Source organism: Xiphias gladius, chromosome 17, assembly GCF_016859285.1.
Source record: "Xiphias gladius isolate SHS-SW01 ecotype Sanya breed wild chromosome 17, ASM1685928v1, whole genome shotgun sequence".
NCBI lineage: Eukaryota > Metazoa > Chordata > Actinopteri > Istiophoriformes > Xiphiidae > Xiphias > Xiphias gladius.
In genome coordinates, this window is record NC_053416.1 from 10007798 (window position 1) to 10025311 (window position 17514).

At 41.2% G+C, this 17514-nt stretch overlaps 2 protein-coding genes across 2 annotated transcripts; one reads left to right on the forward strand and one right to left on the reverse strand.

Annotated features, from left to right (window-relative positions):
* Nucleotides 1-4483: 4483 nt before the first annotated feature.
* rab38c (RAB38c, member of RAS oncogene family) lies at nucleotides 4484-9171 on the reverse strand. The gene is made up of 4 exons (XM_040150898.1): nucleotides 8979-9171; nucleotides 7952-8082; nucleotides 5950-6087; nucleotides 4484-4645 (listed from the first exon to the last, which is right to left on the reverse strand). The coding sequence occupies exons 1-4, from the start codon at nucleotides 9169-9171 to the stop codon at nucleotides 4484-4486; spliced, it is 624 nt and encodes a 207-aa protein (XP_040006832.1).
* Nucleotides 9172-11437: 2266 nt separating this feature from the next.
* Nucleotides 11438-14335, forward strand: LOC120802641 (ras-related protein Rab-39B-like). Its single transcript, XM_040150675.1, has 4 exons — nucleotides 11438-11485; nucleotides 12763-12996; nucleotides 13116-13386; nucleotides 14180-14335. Exons 2-4 carry the CDS (start codon nucleotides 12782-12784, stop codon nucleotides 14333-14335), a joined length of 642 nt encoding a protein of 213 aa, XP_040006609.1. The 5' UTR covers nucleotides 11438-11485; nucleotides 12763-12781.
* The last annotated feature ends 3179 nt before the right edge of the window (nucleotides 14336-17514 follow it).

Sequence of the window (17514 nt, forward strand, 5' to 3'; positions counted from 1 at the left end):
CTAAAAAAAAAAAATCTAAAAAAAAATCAGTGTATAATCAGAGCGGCATGCGTCAAAAGCAGCTCGGTATAATAATATAAGACAAAGTACAGTAAGCTGTAATGTATCCCTGAAACAGCCGCTGCCAAGGGTGAGATGCCGGCGGGATGCGCCTGTACGAGAGCGGAATCCGAAATAGTCGAACGACTGCCGGTGATATTATCAAATCTATGCAGCACCCGCTACAACCGAGGACTCATTGTTTTGTTTTTGTTTTGTTTTTTTTCTAAAAAGACGATATAAAACAGCATTGTCCTTTCCCGCCCCTCTTCCTCTTCTTCACCCGGTCTCTCCTCTGAATCTATGCAGACATCCGACCGCAGACACCTCTCTGATCCACACAGCACCCCGCGCTGCAGCTGCACCAAACCTCAGCCGCTTTGATTTTCATCCCCTGCCTTTTTAATCTTCTTACAAAAGGGTGTATTTCTGTGTTCAGGTTGCCGATAGGCCAATTCCGACCCCCCCCCCCCTTTTTTTTTTTTTTTGGGATCAGTCAAACTTGTGTGTAAAATGGCAGTACATGAATCAGGTGACTGAGAAAGGAGGGCGATTGGGCCACTTCTCGGGTCCGGGGTGGGCATCTTAAAGCAGAAGGCTGCCCCCGGGTTTTCAGGCATCAGATGGTTCATTACCTCGCTATAGATGGATGGCTCAAGAGGGTGAGGTGCAAACTCTCCCCGATTACCTGCTTGTCCAATGAAATGGAGACACATATGGAGGAAAATCCACGAGTTTATCAACACGTCGTCCGTGCCCTGCTTCACTATGACTCCTACTGTCTCATGATGACTGAAAACGGTCCCTGTGATGCTCTATTTTACGGCAATAATCTTGCGTTTTTTTCCCTAATTACATTACAGCATTCCCGTTTCAGCGTGAATGTGACCCCGCAGTTAATAACGATAGTTATTTCATTATAGCGTCATAATAAAAAAACCAAGCACATGCAGCCTTTATCCGCATTTCTCGTAACCCGCAAAACCATTTTTTTCCAGGAACATCCCGGTTTGATCCAATTCCAACAACATTCCCAGCGGGCTGTGTGGCTAAACGGCATTCAGTGATGGCTCCTGTTTTATTTCAAAGGCCGACGCCTGAAGAGCACCAAGGCACCTGGGCACCTGGAACTTCGGAATGTGACGGTCATATCACAGGGATTTCCTAGGAACCGCACATGTCACTATACAGGGCGTATGAAATAAAATAAATAAATAAATAAATTTAAAAAAAAAGACATTTCCTGGGACAGTGTATGGAATCGTCATTCGGAAAAAAAAAACCATTGGAAAACGTTCTGCTAAACACAAAAACTATTCACACAACTAAAAAATGTCCCTGCAGTTTTGCTCTGATACTCAGAAGTGTATTAATAGTAGGATTTCACTGCTCTCTGTTTGGGATTTTCTTGAGATGTATGTGCAATATCCCTCAGAGGGAAGTTGCTTTTTTTAGTATATCTTACAGTAGGCAGTCTCTAGGACTGCAACTGATTCTGGTTTTCAGTATTGATGATCAATCTGCCAATTATTTTCTCGATTAATTATTTGGCATATACAATGACAAAAAAAAAAAAAAAAAAAAGCTGAAAAATACCCATCACCATTTCCTAAAGCTCAAGGTGATGCTTTCAGAAGCCGTAATTTGTCTGACCAACACTGCGAAATCCAAAGATGTTCAGTTACAAAGATATGAAACAGAGAAAAGCGGCAAATGATGAGCTGGGACCAGGGAATGTTAGGCATCCTTTCTAAAAAAAAAAAAAAAAAAGACTGAAACGATTAGCCCTCTTGCTCTCTTTGTGAATCTCATCAATGTCAAGGCTGATTTCTGTATTTGTGGGGTGAGACTTGTTGATTTGAGCTGAGGGGGATGTGACACGTCTTTTGATTCACGCAGGGAACCTGAATGGATGCCCCAGAAGATGCACGGTGCATAATATATACATGGCACCACAAATGCATTCTTTATTGCACGTGGTCTGGTCCGCCGAGAATGCAGCTAAAAATGTGTTGCATTACAAGGCCAGGCTATTACACATCAAAGGGAGTGAAGTAAAATATAAAGCAAGATGCTTAATTTGAAAACATGGAATATCAAATAGCACTCGAGGCGGCGTCAACATAGGCTGTTCTGTGCGTAAAAAAGAGCAGCACGTATCAAGTTTTTGGACTGGTAAGATACTGATTTAAGGATTGAAGACCTCACGCCAGCAATAGAGCCAACAGTTTGAGAGTGAGTCAGATTTACTGTAACGTTATTCATATCCAGAGTGAAATATTTGACATTGGAGGATGTTTACATTACTGTTGGTATAGAAATGACAATCATGGAGTGAAGCCATACATACACGCATAATGTTACATCATGAAAAGACAGAGTAGTACTGGAAGAACCACAGGCTTCTTAAAGTGGTTTACACTGCACCACTGCTGTTCCTAATTAAAGACAATCTCAGTTCACTACCAGCCCTTAGGTTTTACCAGCTACATGTGTTTTACATAATCCATTTAACGGACATACAGCATTTATGTTTATTTCTGACTGCAAAGGATTCTTGTGCATTTTTCTCCGTAGCAGCCAAAAGATTTTCCAGTGCATCAGCTCCTGATCCAGTGTGAAAGCTTAATACACCGGATTCATCCGTCAGATGCTGTGTTTTAATGTTCTATAAAAGGATTCCTCTTAAATCATATTAGCAATGAAATAAGGCTGTGATCTTCAGCAGACCGATGGCACCACCTTTGTAATGAGATCAGATTGGGTGTACATGTTGGCAATTTTATACATTTAAAATGAAATGTACAACATAAATGAAATGTGCAAAAGATCAGGGGGTCTAAATACTTTCTGAAGCCCCAGTATATTAAAAATGATCCAAAAAAAAAAAAAAATCTTATCCTAAGATCCACTTTCAACTGCATATCTCTGCCTTCCTCAGCAGAGTTTGCTCAGCTGTCGTCATGTGACCACATGATAACAGATGGTCAGCCTGCTTCTCTGTCCAAAGATGTTCTTTTGGCATCAGATGTGAATGGTCAGCTCGATCTTTGTCCGGCGGTCTAACGTCTCCACCTGATCCGATTTGAAGCTCAGGAAAAAAGCTAGTTAGTGCACTTTGAGTTAAGATTTTTTTTTTGGCCAAACGGTTTTCAAGGTCAAGAATGAGCAGACGGATCTGAGCAAATCGGAATACATTGCAATGCTATCCTGCGTTTTGAACGGGTAAGCTGAATCCGCAGATGTAGTCCGTTAGGTCTGTGGCGACGAGCCACACTCAAATGTGGGGCCCGTGTGGACAGAGACTCTGTCCTGTATGTAACCACGAGGTTCAGCCTTGGGTTTAAGTTCAGCTTGTCATGATGGCCATGTCCATCACTGCTCAAGTGTTACTGAATAAAATACTGAAGCTTTCTCTGTATACACTCCGGAGGCGGCTGCTTACTCTCTTGCCCTTTGATAGTTGTCCCAAAGAAACAAATGATTCAGATTTGATTAAACCAGTAAAAAAATGCATGTCAGGCTTTTCACAGCTTGTTCTACAGCCTCACACTTAGCTAAACTCAAATGCAATTTAAGGTGTTTTACTGTAGGTGCACTTATATTAGGTCCAAAATATAGATGACAGACAGGACTGTAGATTTAAGAGACATTTTCAGCAATGCAGTTTTATGCGTTTTCACATTTTTAAAGATTTAAATTCTGTCACTCGTGTCCTCCGACTTCACAGAGGTGGCATGAAGGTGGGCTGGGGAAAAGTGCAAAGAATGCAGGAAGGCTCACGTTTTGATGTCTGTGTCCACGCTGCAGACAGAATCGCCAAAATTTGGATGTTCTTCCGCGCGTTACGTAAGGCTTTGGAAAACAATATCACTGGGAGCTGTCAGTTCAGCCAAATGTCAAAGTCACAGTGTCAGATATGTTCAAAGCAAGCAAGAGAAGCATGCGGAAACTGTACATGTTAAATACTGTATGTGCCAACTTTCCTTGTGCAAATGGAATGACTTATAAGAACTTTTTAATACCTTTAAAAGAAAGAACAAATAAGACTGTACAAATTCCATGGCAGTGAGGGATGAAACAAACTTGGGTTTTTATATAGCTGTGAGATATAAATTGTAATCTATGATGAAAATATAAAAAACAAAAAGTTGACATGTCATTCTGGCACATATCACATTTAATGCCTATCTTCCCAAAATGTCAAACAATTTTAGCCTTTTTTTTTTTTTTTTACCTTAAATTTAAAAACTAAAAATGAATACTTTTCTTTAAAGATCTGCGGGAACCATGTCTGAAATTTCATCAAATCATCTTTCGTGTGCGATGGAAAGTTTTTTTTTAGTTTTTTTTTTTTTTTACAAACAGTCCCTGAGCCAAACTTATCTCAGTGGCCGTGGCCTCGCAGCGGTTAACTTCTTGGTTGTCTGTGACTGGAAAGGAGTCACCATTTCACACATGACGAGCAGTTGAGGTGATCCTTGGTGGTGTTGGTGTATCCAGACAGGACGAGGGAGCCGGGGTCTCGCTCAATCATCGGGCTGTCCTCGTTGTTCAGGATGTGCTCTACCAAGTAGCGCGCGGCCTCCTCAATGTTTTTGTTGTCCTGTGAGGGGAAAAGAAAAAAACCACACTCAGGTCCCGACTGAAAAATACCAACAACCATTTGACACATTGCCACACTCACATTGCTCAGAGGCTGAATCCTAATGACTTCAGTAATCCCCCGACTTTTCACGTAGTGCCACCATGAGGTTGACATTTGTGGTTCAGAGTGAAACATCTCGACGACTGTTGTGTTGCCATAACATTTTTTTCTGGACACATTCATGGTTTCTAAAGGATAAATTCTAATAGCTTTGGTGATCTCTGCGAGCTAATAGGAATAATGGCCAAAATGACTACATTAAGATGCATGTTGTAAAAAAAAATATATCTGAGGGCACATACAAAACTCTTCCTTTAAAGCAAGACTATGTAGCTTTGGCTAAACAGCAGCCACTGTGGCCACAAGTGGCTATTTAGGGATAATGACACTGAATTTCCCCTCATCTTTCAATTTTCTTGAGTCAGTTTTTTCTTTCGCTTTTGTAATAAAACCATTGAAATGGTTTTAATGCAATGGTTAAATCATTACATGATTTCTGGGTACAGAGATTCAAAAAAATGCTCCCTCAGAAGCCACAAAATGTTCATAAATGTCTAATGTAGCTCTGATCACGGTCAGAATGGAAAATACAGCGTATCAAAAACGGTCATTTTGGTTATAAGCACTCAGCAATTCCTTGTGTGCTCATCTGTCTGACGTGTCTGCTGAACTTTTGTGTTCACCATCTACACGGCTATCTCTCACTTGCACTAGGGTGTGTAACTCATTAGACAGGCTCTGAACGAGAGGGAAAAACAGAGGGCTAATTCACACCAGACTGCAGAAATTCCTCTATTTGTGTCATCAAATAATGTTCTCTGACTTTTAGAGTCTACACTGAAACGCCCCACAGGAATTTTCATTATCATCTCTATTTACAGTGGGCTTCTGCTGTCATAACTTTGCTATTGTTTTAGTGTACCAAATATGTAGCTAACCTGAATATGTAAATTGTGTATGGAACGGATGACAGTGAACTATTTGATTTAGCCCCAAATTAAGTCTTTAGTCTTTGCCTCGAGTCAAACCACTTTCCATTATAATAGCCTTCATTTTATTTGGGGGTAAATCAAAAAAGGCCTACTACATCTTATATTGCTGGCCTCCATTTGCATAGAAGTCTCTAGTATATCAAATGATATGTAGAAACTGTTACTGCGGGATCAATCTAACTCCAAATTTATTTCCCTGTGATTTCGCTTGTTCAGAAAGTTGCAGTAATTGTCTCCAAAGTCACGCGCCCCGCGTCTCTCCTCTCATACCTTTGCCGAGGTCTCAAACCAGCCGACGAAGCCATTCTCCTTGCAGAAGGAGTCCAGTCTGGGCTGCTGGGAAGCCAGCTGGTCTGACTTGTTGGCCAAGAGTACAGCTGGAACTGGCCTCCCGTGGTTCAGGGTCACCTTAGCAAAGAAGACAGACAGGTTACATGATGGTTGTACAAACGGTACCATCATATAACTTATTTTTTAGGCAAAGGTTGAACTATATGAGAATTTAATGTAAAAAAAAATTACCCTATATATCTTTGGGATAAGTATTTAGTAGTCTTCTAAATGTAAAGGGGTCGGTATGCTCAAAAAGAACTAGTGCGTGCAATATGCCACCCAGACAACGTCTGAAGGCAAAAGCGTTTATAAGTGTTCTGAAGGGCCACATTCGAAGGTGTCGTGAAGAGCCATCTGTCATAGAGAGGTTCTAGACGCAATAATAGTTCAAATGGCTTTCAGAAGTCAGTTAAATTGTGGGCCAGACAGCTAAAAAACGAGCTAAGACTTGCTACAGTACAAAGCTCCGAAAGGCTGAACGGAGCTGCGGATTTGGGTGATGGTTCTTTGCAGGTTCATCACTGCGTGCAACACCTTTTTTTTTGTTTGTTTCACATTTGATGCATTACATTTGATAAGCCACGTTATGGTTTCCTTATGCAGATGGTTGGATAGCGCAGAAACTCCCTCACACCTTTCTAATATTGGTACTGACTTTTTTTTTTTTTTTTGTAAGTTTTCAAAACCATGAATCCGACAATTATACCCTCTTCGCGTAGTGATCAGCCAGGTGTGGTGAGCTGAGAGAGTAAGTTGCAGTGTATTTGGGTATAGGCCTATATATTTCGGGTGTATTATCGTCTTTTGGGACTTCACAATGTCAGCAGTTTTCCCTGGAAGTGCTTTCTACTTAAGAAATATTCCCTATAAAAGCTTTCAGTAATGTGGTCTGCGGAACCCTCCAAGCTCCCCTTCTCACAAATTCCCATTTTAACCACGATTGTCACTAAACATTTACACCCACTGACCACAGGTGGCGCTGTTGTGTAGCCAACTGATCCGGCTGACAAGGCTAGCGTCAGCTTGCTAATGTCTGACCCCATTTAGAGTGAAAACGTCAATCACACAATATACCTCAAATGATGAAATACTATCCCAATAGCAGTCGACTAAACGAGGAAACAACGTCAGTTAGGTCAGCAGAATCATATATTTCCCACTCATTCTTAACTGTATGAACTAATTCTGAAACACAGATGTTTCTCCATGTACGCGGACGGAAAGAAAAAAAAGAAATACCTGTGTCTGCAAAAGATAAACTGTATCTGTCGAGGCTCTAAAACTGTGATTTCTTGAAGTTAGTGACTTCCTGCTTACATAGCTGATCGCTCTGGATTGAACGGCCTTACAGATGTTTCCTAGCAACCGATTTACACAATACTAAAGTCTTTACAATTTAAGGCATTTCTCAAGTTTTAATGGTGCAACCCAAGTTAGTAAATCACTAGTCTGAAACTAGCTAGCAACTAGAAACTTAGGATGGGCATTACGTTAAAAGTTAGCGATGGATTTATGGAGAGCTGGTGCCACCCAATCCAGCAGGTGACTAAAACAAGCAGCAGACATTGAAATACCTTGATGAAAATTACAGGCATTTAGTCTGTAATGTGGATGATGAAGATGCAGCTGCCTTCAGTGCCACTGCTTGTGCAAAAAACCTTTTCTGCCGTGCTTCTCTTTTCAGCAGAACTTCATCTTATTTAACCGTGACAGTAACATCACCCTGACTTTAAATGTAAACCTGACATAAACTGTTGTAGTGCGTGGTCGTGGCCCACCGTGTGCACGGTGGGATTTTTTTTTTTTTACAACTTTAAAAAAGGGGCAGAAAGACAGGAGAGAGAGGAAGGCCAGAGAGAAGGCCTCAGTCTGAGCCTCCCTATCAGGTGCAGACCACAGGCGGGCTGACTCTGTGGAGCTCGCAGAGCTGTCGTCTGACCTTGGAGTCCAGGTCATCCTTCCACTTCAGCACGGCGTCGAACGTGGAGGCCCTCGTCACGTCAAAAACCACCAGCGCTCCCACCGCCTCCCGGTAATAGACGCGAGTCATGTTCCCATACCGCTCCTGTCCTGGGACGCATGGACAGACATCAGACACACACACATGTACACGTAAAGACAACTTTGAAGTCCATAAAATTCAATCAACCCACAGCACGGTTTGTTAGCGACAAACCTAGCAGCGTTAGTATGTGTGTGCGTGTGTGTTTACGCTACAGTAGACGCCATCATGTGATTGATATCATGAGCATGGGATCACTTGAGTCAGGCACAAGATCTACATTCCTCAGCCAGGCATCAAATGACAGGGAGGGACCCAGGCATCCAGTGGAAAGACACACACTTTCACTGGGAGTTTCGCATCACTCACTGCAAAAATCTCCATCCTGTCAAGTTGTGTTTGTGTATGTCTACGTTTGTGTGTCGTAAGAGTAAAAAAAGAGTCATTTTATTCCGTCTCGTTTCAAGATACTGACACTCTCTGAAGGAGTTGATTTGACTGGAAACCAGTCGATATGATCTTACTGTACTGGTAGAAAAACAAGACTTTTAGGACTCTGTTATAGACAGAAGTTGCTTGAAAAGATGGGGATGTTTTGCAGCACTGTCCGGCAGGTTTTTTTATTGTTATGTCTATGTTTTTTTCACACGCGTTTACCTTCCTAAAACTGCTCAAACTCCCTTTACAAAGCTTATCTCCAGATGTAGCTTTAACAGCTGACAGGCTTTCACAGCTGCTGAAGGTGAAACAAAAGGTTTTTGTTTCCTAAGATCCAAGAACACACACACACACACACACACACACACACACACACACACACACACGCACACACAAACAAAGACACACACACTCGCTCATACAGAAAATAAACCCTTGTTTTGCAGACCAGCAGTTGTAAGAATCACCTGATGTATAATAAACCTGTAAACCGGTATTGTATTGGATTCAGTAAGGTTAGACAGACCTGCTATGTCCCACAGCTGTAGCCGGATCACAGTGTCACTGTCCCACTGCAGCACCTTCAGGGCGAAGTCCACCCCGATGGTGGCTCGGTAGTGCTGGGAGAAGATCTGATGGACGTACCGCTTGATGATGGACGTTTTTCCCACTCCTAAGTCCCCGATGACCAGGACTTTGAACAAAAGCTCCTGCTGCATGGCTGCAGCTCTGCAGACAAAAAAAAAAAAAAAAAAGAAACCCTCCTCAATAGAATTATGGAAACTTAAAGAAGGATGCAGATGCGCAGTTATCACAGCAAAACTCTAAACTATCTATAGTGAAGTCATGGGCAGTAGGAAGAAATCTTATAAGTAGGACATTTTCTTTGGTCTAAGGAAAAATGTTATGATCTGATATCGCTGAGATTTGCGACAGAAGCCGTCAAGATCGCCGGTGAGTCCTCAACACGTCTCAGTCTAAATCCGTCTACTTGACTCTCAGCCCCCGTGAGGGACTCGAATGCAGGCGAGTTCAGGGACTCCTCGTAAACAACCACCTCAGACTGGAAGAGGTTCTCGGGATCTTCATTTTAAGGGAAAGTGTCAGTACATGAATTTACTCTGTTTCGAGCATGAGCCCAGCATTCAAAATTTCACTTGAGTAAAAGTAAAAAATGTTATGAGTAAAATGCTCATTGTGCAAAATGACCTCATTCAGAGTTCATTAGTAGCGATTACTACTATATATTAAACTATTGGATCATTATCACATATGTATCAATGTGTATTCAGCATCTTACTGCTGAAGTCGTTTGAGGCTGAGCCGATTTGAACTTCTTTAAATACGTCTGGCATTAGATTATAAGGCTCAGAAGTTACCAGTCATGGCCAATATCTAACCTTTAAAAACTGATGGATCCTTTGGCAGGTAAAACAAATAATCATATAATAAAGATAATAATAAGTATATAGGTCATTATATATTAGCTGTCAGATAAATGTACTGCAGTAAAAGGTATATTTGTAATGCAATAGAAGTATAAAGACACATAAAATTGAAATGCTCAAGTAGGTTCCAAGTACGTCAAAACTGTACTTAATTACAGTACTTGAGTAAATACATCTTGTTGCTTTCCACCACTGAATAGACTGGTCTAATAGGCTCCATGGATCCTGTAAATATTTCTTTTATGATTGTATCTAGCTATCCATTAAAAACCTGCAGTCAAGGTGTGGCTTTCAATTACGAGGTGCAGATTTTTTTTTTTTAAATTGACCCCTGCCAGTAATCTACAATGGCTCAAACATAACAACACTTTTAGTTACTTTTTCTGTAGTTTACAGTACGTTATGTTTTTTTTTTTTTCTTTATCCAAATATTGGATTTAATTTACGATGAAGTGTCAAACAATAATATTCAAAATGGCCTGGAACTGTAAAAATTTACCGGCCGACCATGAATTGTGGACAAAACTTTTACCTAAACATTGCACTGAGGGAACTACAAAGTATATTGAGGACGTTTCCCACTTCTCTGCTCGTTCATAGGTGGAATATAAGCATCAGTGCTGAGGAGCAAATCAGAGATTTCCAGAATAAAATATTCACATTATATTGATACCAATACTAATTAACAACTTATGACAAAAACTGGATATTCTAATGAGAACAAAAATCTTTCACAAAAATGTAATGCGATGTAAAATAGAAAAATTATGACTGCATTTTTTTAAAGATATGTAAATCTAAACGAGTATGTCTTTATCCATGTGCATCTTCTATTTGTTTTTACTCCCTTTTTTGTTATATTTTATTTCTTTATTTAATGTTAAGGGAGACTGTGTTGTTGGTTGTTGGCATGTCTCCTAAAAAAAAAATCTAAGGTTGTTGCATATTGCTGGGTCATTTTTTGCAAAGATCTAAATAAAGCTATTGACCAAAAAAAAAAAAAAAAAAAAAAAAAAAGGTCAAATTGTCTGCTAATAATTTTAATGAATAAGAAAGTACTGCCGAGACCTTGAGAAAGCAGTCTGTCAGGTCGAAATAAACGACGTGGTTGAAGTTATTGTGTTCATGTGAGCTCACCTTGTAACTGCAGTTTTTTTTTTTTTTGGTTTTTTGGGTTTTTTTTGTTTTGCTCCTGCAGCCTTTGAAGGCAGCAGCCTGAGGGTCGCCGCTGCGCCGCTGCGTGTGCAGTTACGGTAATGGTGCTGATGAGGGCGAGGAGGGGATGTGTGATGCTGCCGTTGTGTCCTGCTGCCATTTCATCGGCGGATCACCACGGAAATATCAACAGTCCTGCCCGATTTAACCCGCAGCCGTGGGTTTACACGCTCAACAGGCTGTTTTTACATTTAAAAACGGGCCCAATAGTGGTGGTAGACAAGAGGCCCGCCTAATAATAGGATGTTGTTGGCGGGCTATTTCTGCAAGCAACACCACAACCGCTGCTAGTCTGGAGGATCATTTTTTGGAAGACACAATCATCGATATGGGGTTTGTTTTTTACAGATACTGAGCTCTTAACTTTAAGGTAGGTCATCATCTGCTGATTTTTTTTTTTTTTCTCTTTCTTTTTTCAACTGCTATCCTTGAATGTCCGCCCTTATAGCAAAGAATACTCCTAACATGGCATTAGACTAAAAGGGCTGGGCCTCAGTATTTGTTGTAAAGTTGGTGGGGTATGTTGTGATGGCTGTCACTGGAGGCCTCCTCGGAATCAGTGGCCAATATCTCATACCAACTAGGAGTCGTGTTTAGCAGGCCATCTCTTCGTTAAGCTTCTTTCTGGCCGGCCTCAAGGCCTCCTTGTGTGTTATTGCTGTATAACAGCCAGTCCACTACCCACATGGGGGATGACTGACTACGCCAGTGTTTATTGAGTTGGAGAGGAGTGGCCTCCCCCCCCCCCCTCCCTCCTTCCCCTCAAATTAGATCACCCAACTGTAAACCTGGACACTGCTGAGATGATTCGAGTCTGTTGTGCTCTCCTCATGATAATCCAAGAATGAGCCATGTGGTCGACACAATCTGTGGATGAATTGCACGTTTGCGTTTCATCTGGATATAAAACCCTGAATCTATTCAAACACAGCCCCTGTTTCTAAAGAGGAGGGTGTCATTTCATTGTTGCTCTGACCGTTAGTAGAAGCTTTAAGGTGTGCTGAACCTGAGCGGTTGTTTCATTTATTGCCATTTTCTGTCATTTTCTTCCTCATAAAAATGCTTGTGTGACAACAGACACCATGTTAATATTTTACATAACACAGACGCGTGGTTTCCTGCTATTTCACGCGTAGAAAAAGATCTACAAATGAAATATTAGTTCATATTTTTTGCCATTTACACTGCACTTTAAAGGATTGATACTGTTACTGCAGGTCAAGCCCATGTTTAGGATTCATATTTTGTCAAGACCATTTCTGCAGTGGTCTTCAGGAGACAGAGACAACTCAAGTTCTTCAAGCAATCAAGCAAATTTTTGGCTTTTAAATACAGTTCATCTCATCTTAGTTATTCTCTTGTATTAATATGGATTAGAGTTGAAACGATTAATAGATTTTTGGATTGACAAAAAAGCCAGCATGTCAATGTCAATTAATTTTATAATTTCAGCCATTTTTCAAGCAAAAATGTCTTTTTTTTTTGCTGGTTCCAACCTTTCAAATGTGAGGATTTGATGGTTTTATTTATCATATATAATAATAAACTTAATATCTTTGGGTTTTGAATTGTTGGTTGGACTTTTAAGACATTTTAAGCCTTAATATGGATGACGGTGACTGAGCGATTGATTCTACTTTGCCACAGATTTTAGTTTTAATGAGACATGGAGACGATATGGCTTTATCAGTTTCGCCTGATTGTCATCGGAGACTCTACAGTCGGCAAGTCGTGTCTGATCCGGAGGTTCACTGAGGGCCGCTTCGCCCAGGTGTCAGACCCCACCGTGGGGGTGGACTTCTTCTCCCGTCTGGTGGAAATCGAGCCAGGCAAAAGGATCAAACTTCAAATCTGGGACACTGCAGGACAGGAGAGGTTCAGGTAAGGACAGAACTCTCACAAAACGGCATCATGACCTATAAGCAAAACTCACGCTGCTGCTCTTTGGTTTATTTTATTTATTTATTTATTTTGCATGTTATTTCTGTATATCTGTCCAGGTCTATCACCAGGGCCTACTACCGCAATTCAGTGGGCGGGCTCTTACTCTTTGACATCACAAACCGCAGATCCTTCCAGAACGTCCATAACTGGCTGGAGGAGGCCCAGAGCCACGTCCAGCCGCACAGCATCATCTTCCTGCTGGTCGGCCACAAGTGCGACCTGGTGGCCCAGCGTCAGGTGACCCATCAGGAGGCAGAAAAGCTGGCAGGAGCCTACGGGATGCGCTACGTGGAGACATCAGCACGAGAGGCCATCAACGTGGAGAAGGTGTGCAGGTTATTTTAGCTTTTCTTCACACGCACGCGCTCAGCTGCGACCGACACATTGTGTGTTGGGCTTCATCCCGAACGCTCTCGATCAAAAATCTTGATCAAGAGAATTATTGTGTGCATACATCCCCCTAACCAATGACAAAGACTTTGGACTGAATTGCTGTACTTGTTTTTTCCTGTTAGTTAAATCTTTCATTAGAACAACCAGTGAAATCTGCTAATTCTCAACAAATCATTATTGCATTGAACTTAGACATTAACATAATGAGCAGAGATAAACCAGACCACCACCAGGAAGGCCGTCATCCTCTGCCCTCTACAGTGTGTACCACTGGGTCAGATTTTACAGGTAATACGCAACCGCTGGTTGGCATCACTTTAACACTCCTGGGTAATGGGAACGCCTTTTGCCCAACAAATAGTTTTGCAGGGCTGCATCCAGCGATTATTGTCGTTAACAATGTCTCTGCTTATTATTTTCTCATTAATCGTTTGCTTTATAAAATGTGCCCGTCGAGAGTTGTTGCTTTTGACAGAACAGTCAAAACCCAAAGATGTTCTGTTTACTGTGACATAGAACAAAAGCAAGTAGCAAATCCTGACATTTGAGAAGCTGTTAACGGAAAATTTTTGCCATTTTTGCTTTAAAAACTTGATTCAAACAGTGAAGTGACTATCAAAATTGTTGCTGATTCATTGTCTGTCATTTAACTAATCTTTTCAGCTCAATTTTTTTTTTGTAATCATGAGTCATCCAGTTCTGGTTTTGCCTCTGGTATTTGCTGCAGGCCTTTGTGGATTTGACAAGGGACATCTTTGACCTGGTGCGGAGCGGGGACATCAAGATCCAGGATGGCTGGGAGGGTGTCAAGAGTGGATTTGTGCCCAATACCGTCCATTCCTCCGAGGAGGTCACCAAGGGCAGCCGGCAGTGCTACTGCTGATTTACCTGGCTGCAGCATGTGGGGGTGACAGGTGGTAAATACTTCAGTGGACTCCGTCTGTAGGAGATCTTTCTCTAGCCATGGCTGCACTCAGGCCAGTTTTTTTGGGACTTATAATACTTCCCTGCTGAGTTAACAAGCTTTACTTCTATACACAAGACATTGCTCGGTCTTTCGGGGTGCCTGTTTATGGCTCTGTCCACACTTAGGACACTTTATTGATGTTCCTGACAGGCGTAGAAGCACAAGAAGCATCCTAACCCCCTCACTGTTCTGTGTGCACGTGTGTGTGATTGTATTAACCCTCGACGCTTACCGGCGTTCAGCTTTACTCCGCTTTCGCTCTTTCCTGATGTGTACAGTCATACTCCAGTGGCCGCTCGTGTTCTTGTTGCACATCTCTAAGGGACTGAGACCGACAGTGTAACATGTTCAATACTCGTGGTAATTTCAATCTGAATCAGTGACGCCGAGACTGAGCCATGCCTTTTTTCTTTTCATGCATAATACTCAGAATATACTGCAACCTTGTACAGACTATATCCATTGAGAGAGTTGAGACGGAAAGAGATCTTCACTGATTCTACTGCACTACACATCCAAGTGGCTTAATACATGAGGAGAGTGGAGGATAACGAAAGTGAAATTGAATTGAACCAAAGTTTGAGGTACTGTCATGCTCGTTTGTCTGAATGCTGATGAAAGAGTTTGCACGGTGAAAGTGTTCAATGGTACATTTGCTGTTTGCTGAAAGGAAAGTTACTGTAGCAGCTTGCTGGTGGCCATTATGGGTAGATCACAGCAAGGATTTTTATTGATATGGCAAGTACCCTGTTCATGTTTACTAGTCTGTGCTGGTTTACTGGTGAGAACAGGTAAGATATAACCTTAAAGCCTTTTGTATGGAACCCCAGTGTGTTCAATATTAAATATATATAAAAGAAATTAATAATCATACGAATAAATTGTGTCAAACACACAAATGAACCAAGAATTTTTGAAATATTTGAAGAAACAATTGAAACTTCAATCCTTCCTCTGAAATGTTATCTCGTCATTCTTATTTACACAATAACAGAGTTCCACTGGAGTTTACTTTTATGTGATTATAGACACTTTTATTTCAAGATGCTATTTTTACAATGGCACGTGGTATGGGGGACATCATATTGACATGCTGGTGTTTGTGACTCTGTAGGCACATGCTTGTGAACACGATCATTCAGGAACATAGTGGAAATAGTAGAAACTTGACACTCACACCACAGGTACTCCATATGGAGCAGATGATCTGGTTAGACTTTGGTGTGCATGGTTGCATACATTTGCATATTAATAAGGTGTACTATTTTTTTAAACTCAACGTCTCTTCCTGACAGTGGCGTTGTCGGCGGATGCCTCGCCTTTCTGCCAATTGCATGCCCCCTACCTCTCGTAAACGAAATCAGCGGCTTAGCCGGTTAGCACCTGTTAGCAAGAGCGAACACAGAGAGAAGATTGTCCATCTGTCTGTCTTTGAGGAACATCTTTAAAATCAAAATGCAGCTGAGGTAACGCTGAATTAACCAGCTAACTTTAGCTGGAAAACCCTGGTTGTTTAAAAACTCTTACCGTTGGTTTGAAGCCAATAGAGTCCCCAATGACTCCTCTAATCATCTGGATGAAAAAATATTCTCTACACTGAATGATAAAAAAAAAAAAAAGAAAAAGATTTTTAACTCATTTCCCAAGTTTCCCAAGAAAAATATCATTCACTGAAAAAGAACTCCAATGAAAATAATGAAATAACATTTAATAATACAAAAAAAACCCCAATTTCTTGTTTGATTTATACATTTCACACAATCTATTCATGTGATTATTTATTTCATCGTCACATATTCATTTGTGTGATATTGAACACTTTGGGGCTCCATACTTTTGGAAAATGATGCTATGAATCTGAAAATGGAGCCTGCTCTTAAATATTACACAACACCTTCAGGTTATAATCTCTTCTCACACCTATGCCCACAGTCCATCCATAGATTCAGTCATGTCCATATTTATAATCAGTGCATGCCTCCATTTTAACCGAAATTTTCCAAAGAAAGAAAAGAACTTTTATTTTTGATATAATGTAAATACCCATTTCATTCAGTACGTGGAATCTCATTAGAAAGAGTGGAATGAATGAACTGTCTGATTTGTTGCCTGGGGAGGGGAGAAGAAGTCAAGCCTCAAGGCATAGCGTGTGTTAACCACGGAAAGTGAACAAATTAAGAACATGTGAACTTGACAACTGCGCAGATTTCAGTTCAGACTGGCAGCATTAATATTGACTAATTCATCTAACAGCTTAGAAGACAATGGTGAGTGAGTACTTCGTTAAACTGTGCAGGGGACGTGTCTCTTTCGAGTGCCTTCTGGAGGAAAGACGCAGCCCGCTTCCTGTCCACAGATACAACCGTGTGTTTATCTTGTGAATATTGACATCTAAAGTGTGAGGCGGCAGGAATGTCACACTACACACCCTGTAAATAATTTATTTAAAACCAAACCCTGTCAAAGTTGACTGTTCAGTGTTGTCGTGGCATCGAGTGTCATCAGTAATAAATGCCTGGAAACATAAATAAAGATTTACCTTGCGCACAGGTCGGAGGCGCACTGCTCTTTTTGCCATTAAACCGGCTGTCAGTTGGGCAACAGGCAGCAGTAAGGGGTCACGGTTGTGGTTAAACAATTGATGTAGTGCTGTGTGTGACCACTGGAGGGCCTTACCGCGTGGACAAGGGAGGGGAGCAGAAGCGGTTACTTCAGCACATCATGTTTTGTCGTGGCCTCTTCCCACTAAAAAACAGTAAGAGACATTTTTGAGTAACGTCTGAAAACACAAATATTGGCAGCATGAAGAGAGAGGGGTTCAAAAATACTCACTGTGTAGAAAACAAACGTAAGAATTTACAGTCTTTGTCAGCAATCACAATTCTCAATATGCTGTGTGCAATTCTAAAATCTACAGTTCGTTTTGCCTTGGACACGGGAGTGAATGGCACTGCTTTTCCAAAGCTTTTATATTACTCTCAAGCACATTTATCAACATGCTCTTTGTTTAAATCCTCACAAGCCAAATACCGTCGCCACCTGTGACGTGCAGAGGTTTCATATTTTCGGCAAGAGAGCCAGATGGCCACGAGGTG

What these genes read in the sequence shown, in the direction of transcription:
- rab38c (XM_040150898.1), bottom strand. Translation starts at nt 9,171, where the DNA reads ATGCAGCAGGAGCTTTTGTTCAAAGTCCTGGTCATCGGGGACTTAGGA. An exon ending in ACAGCTGTGGGACATAGCAG is followed by an intron (nt 8,083 to 8,978) that starts GTCTGTCTAACC and finishes CATGCGTCCCAG; the next exon opens with GACAGGAGCGGTATGGGAAC. An exon ending in GGTTTGAGACCTCGGCAAAG is followed by an intron (nt 4,646 to 5,949) that starts GTATGAGAGGAG and finishes TTCCCCTCACAG; the next exon opens with GACAACAAAAACATTGAGGA.
- LOC120802641 (XM_040150675.1), top strand. Translation starts at nt 12,782, where the DNA reads ATGGAGACGATATGGCTTTATCAGTTTCGCCTGATTGTCATCGGAGAC. An exon ending in GCAGGACAGGAGAGGTTCAG is followed by an intron (nt 12,997 to 13,115) that starts GTAAGGACAGAA and finishes ATATCTGTCCAG; the next exon opens with GTCTATCACCAGGGCCTACT. An exon ending in AGGCCATCAACGTGGAGAAG is followed by an intron (nt 13,387 to 14,179) that starts GTGTGCAGGTTA and finishes TATTTGCTGCAG; the next exon opens with GCCTTTGTGGATTTGACAAG.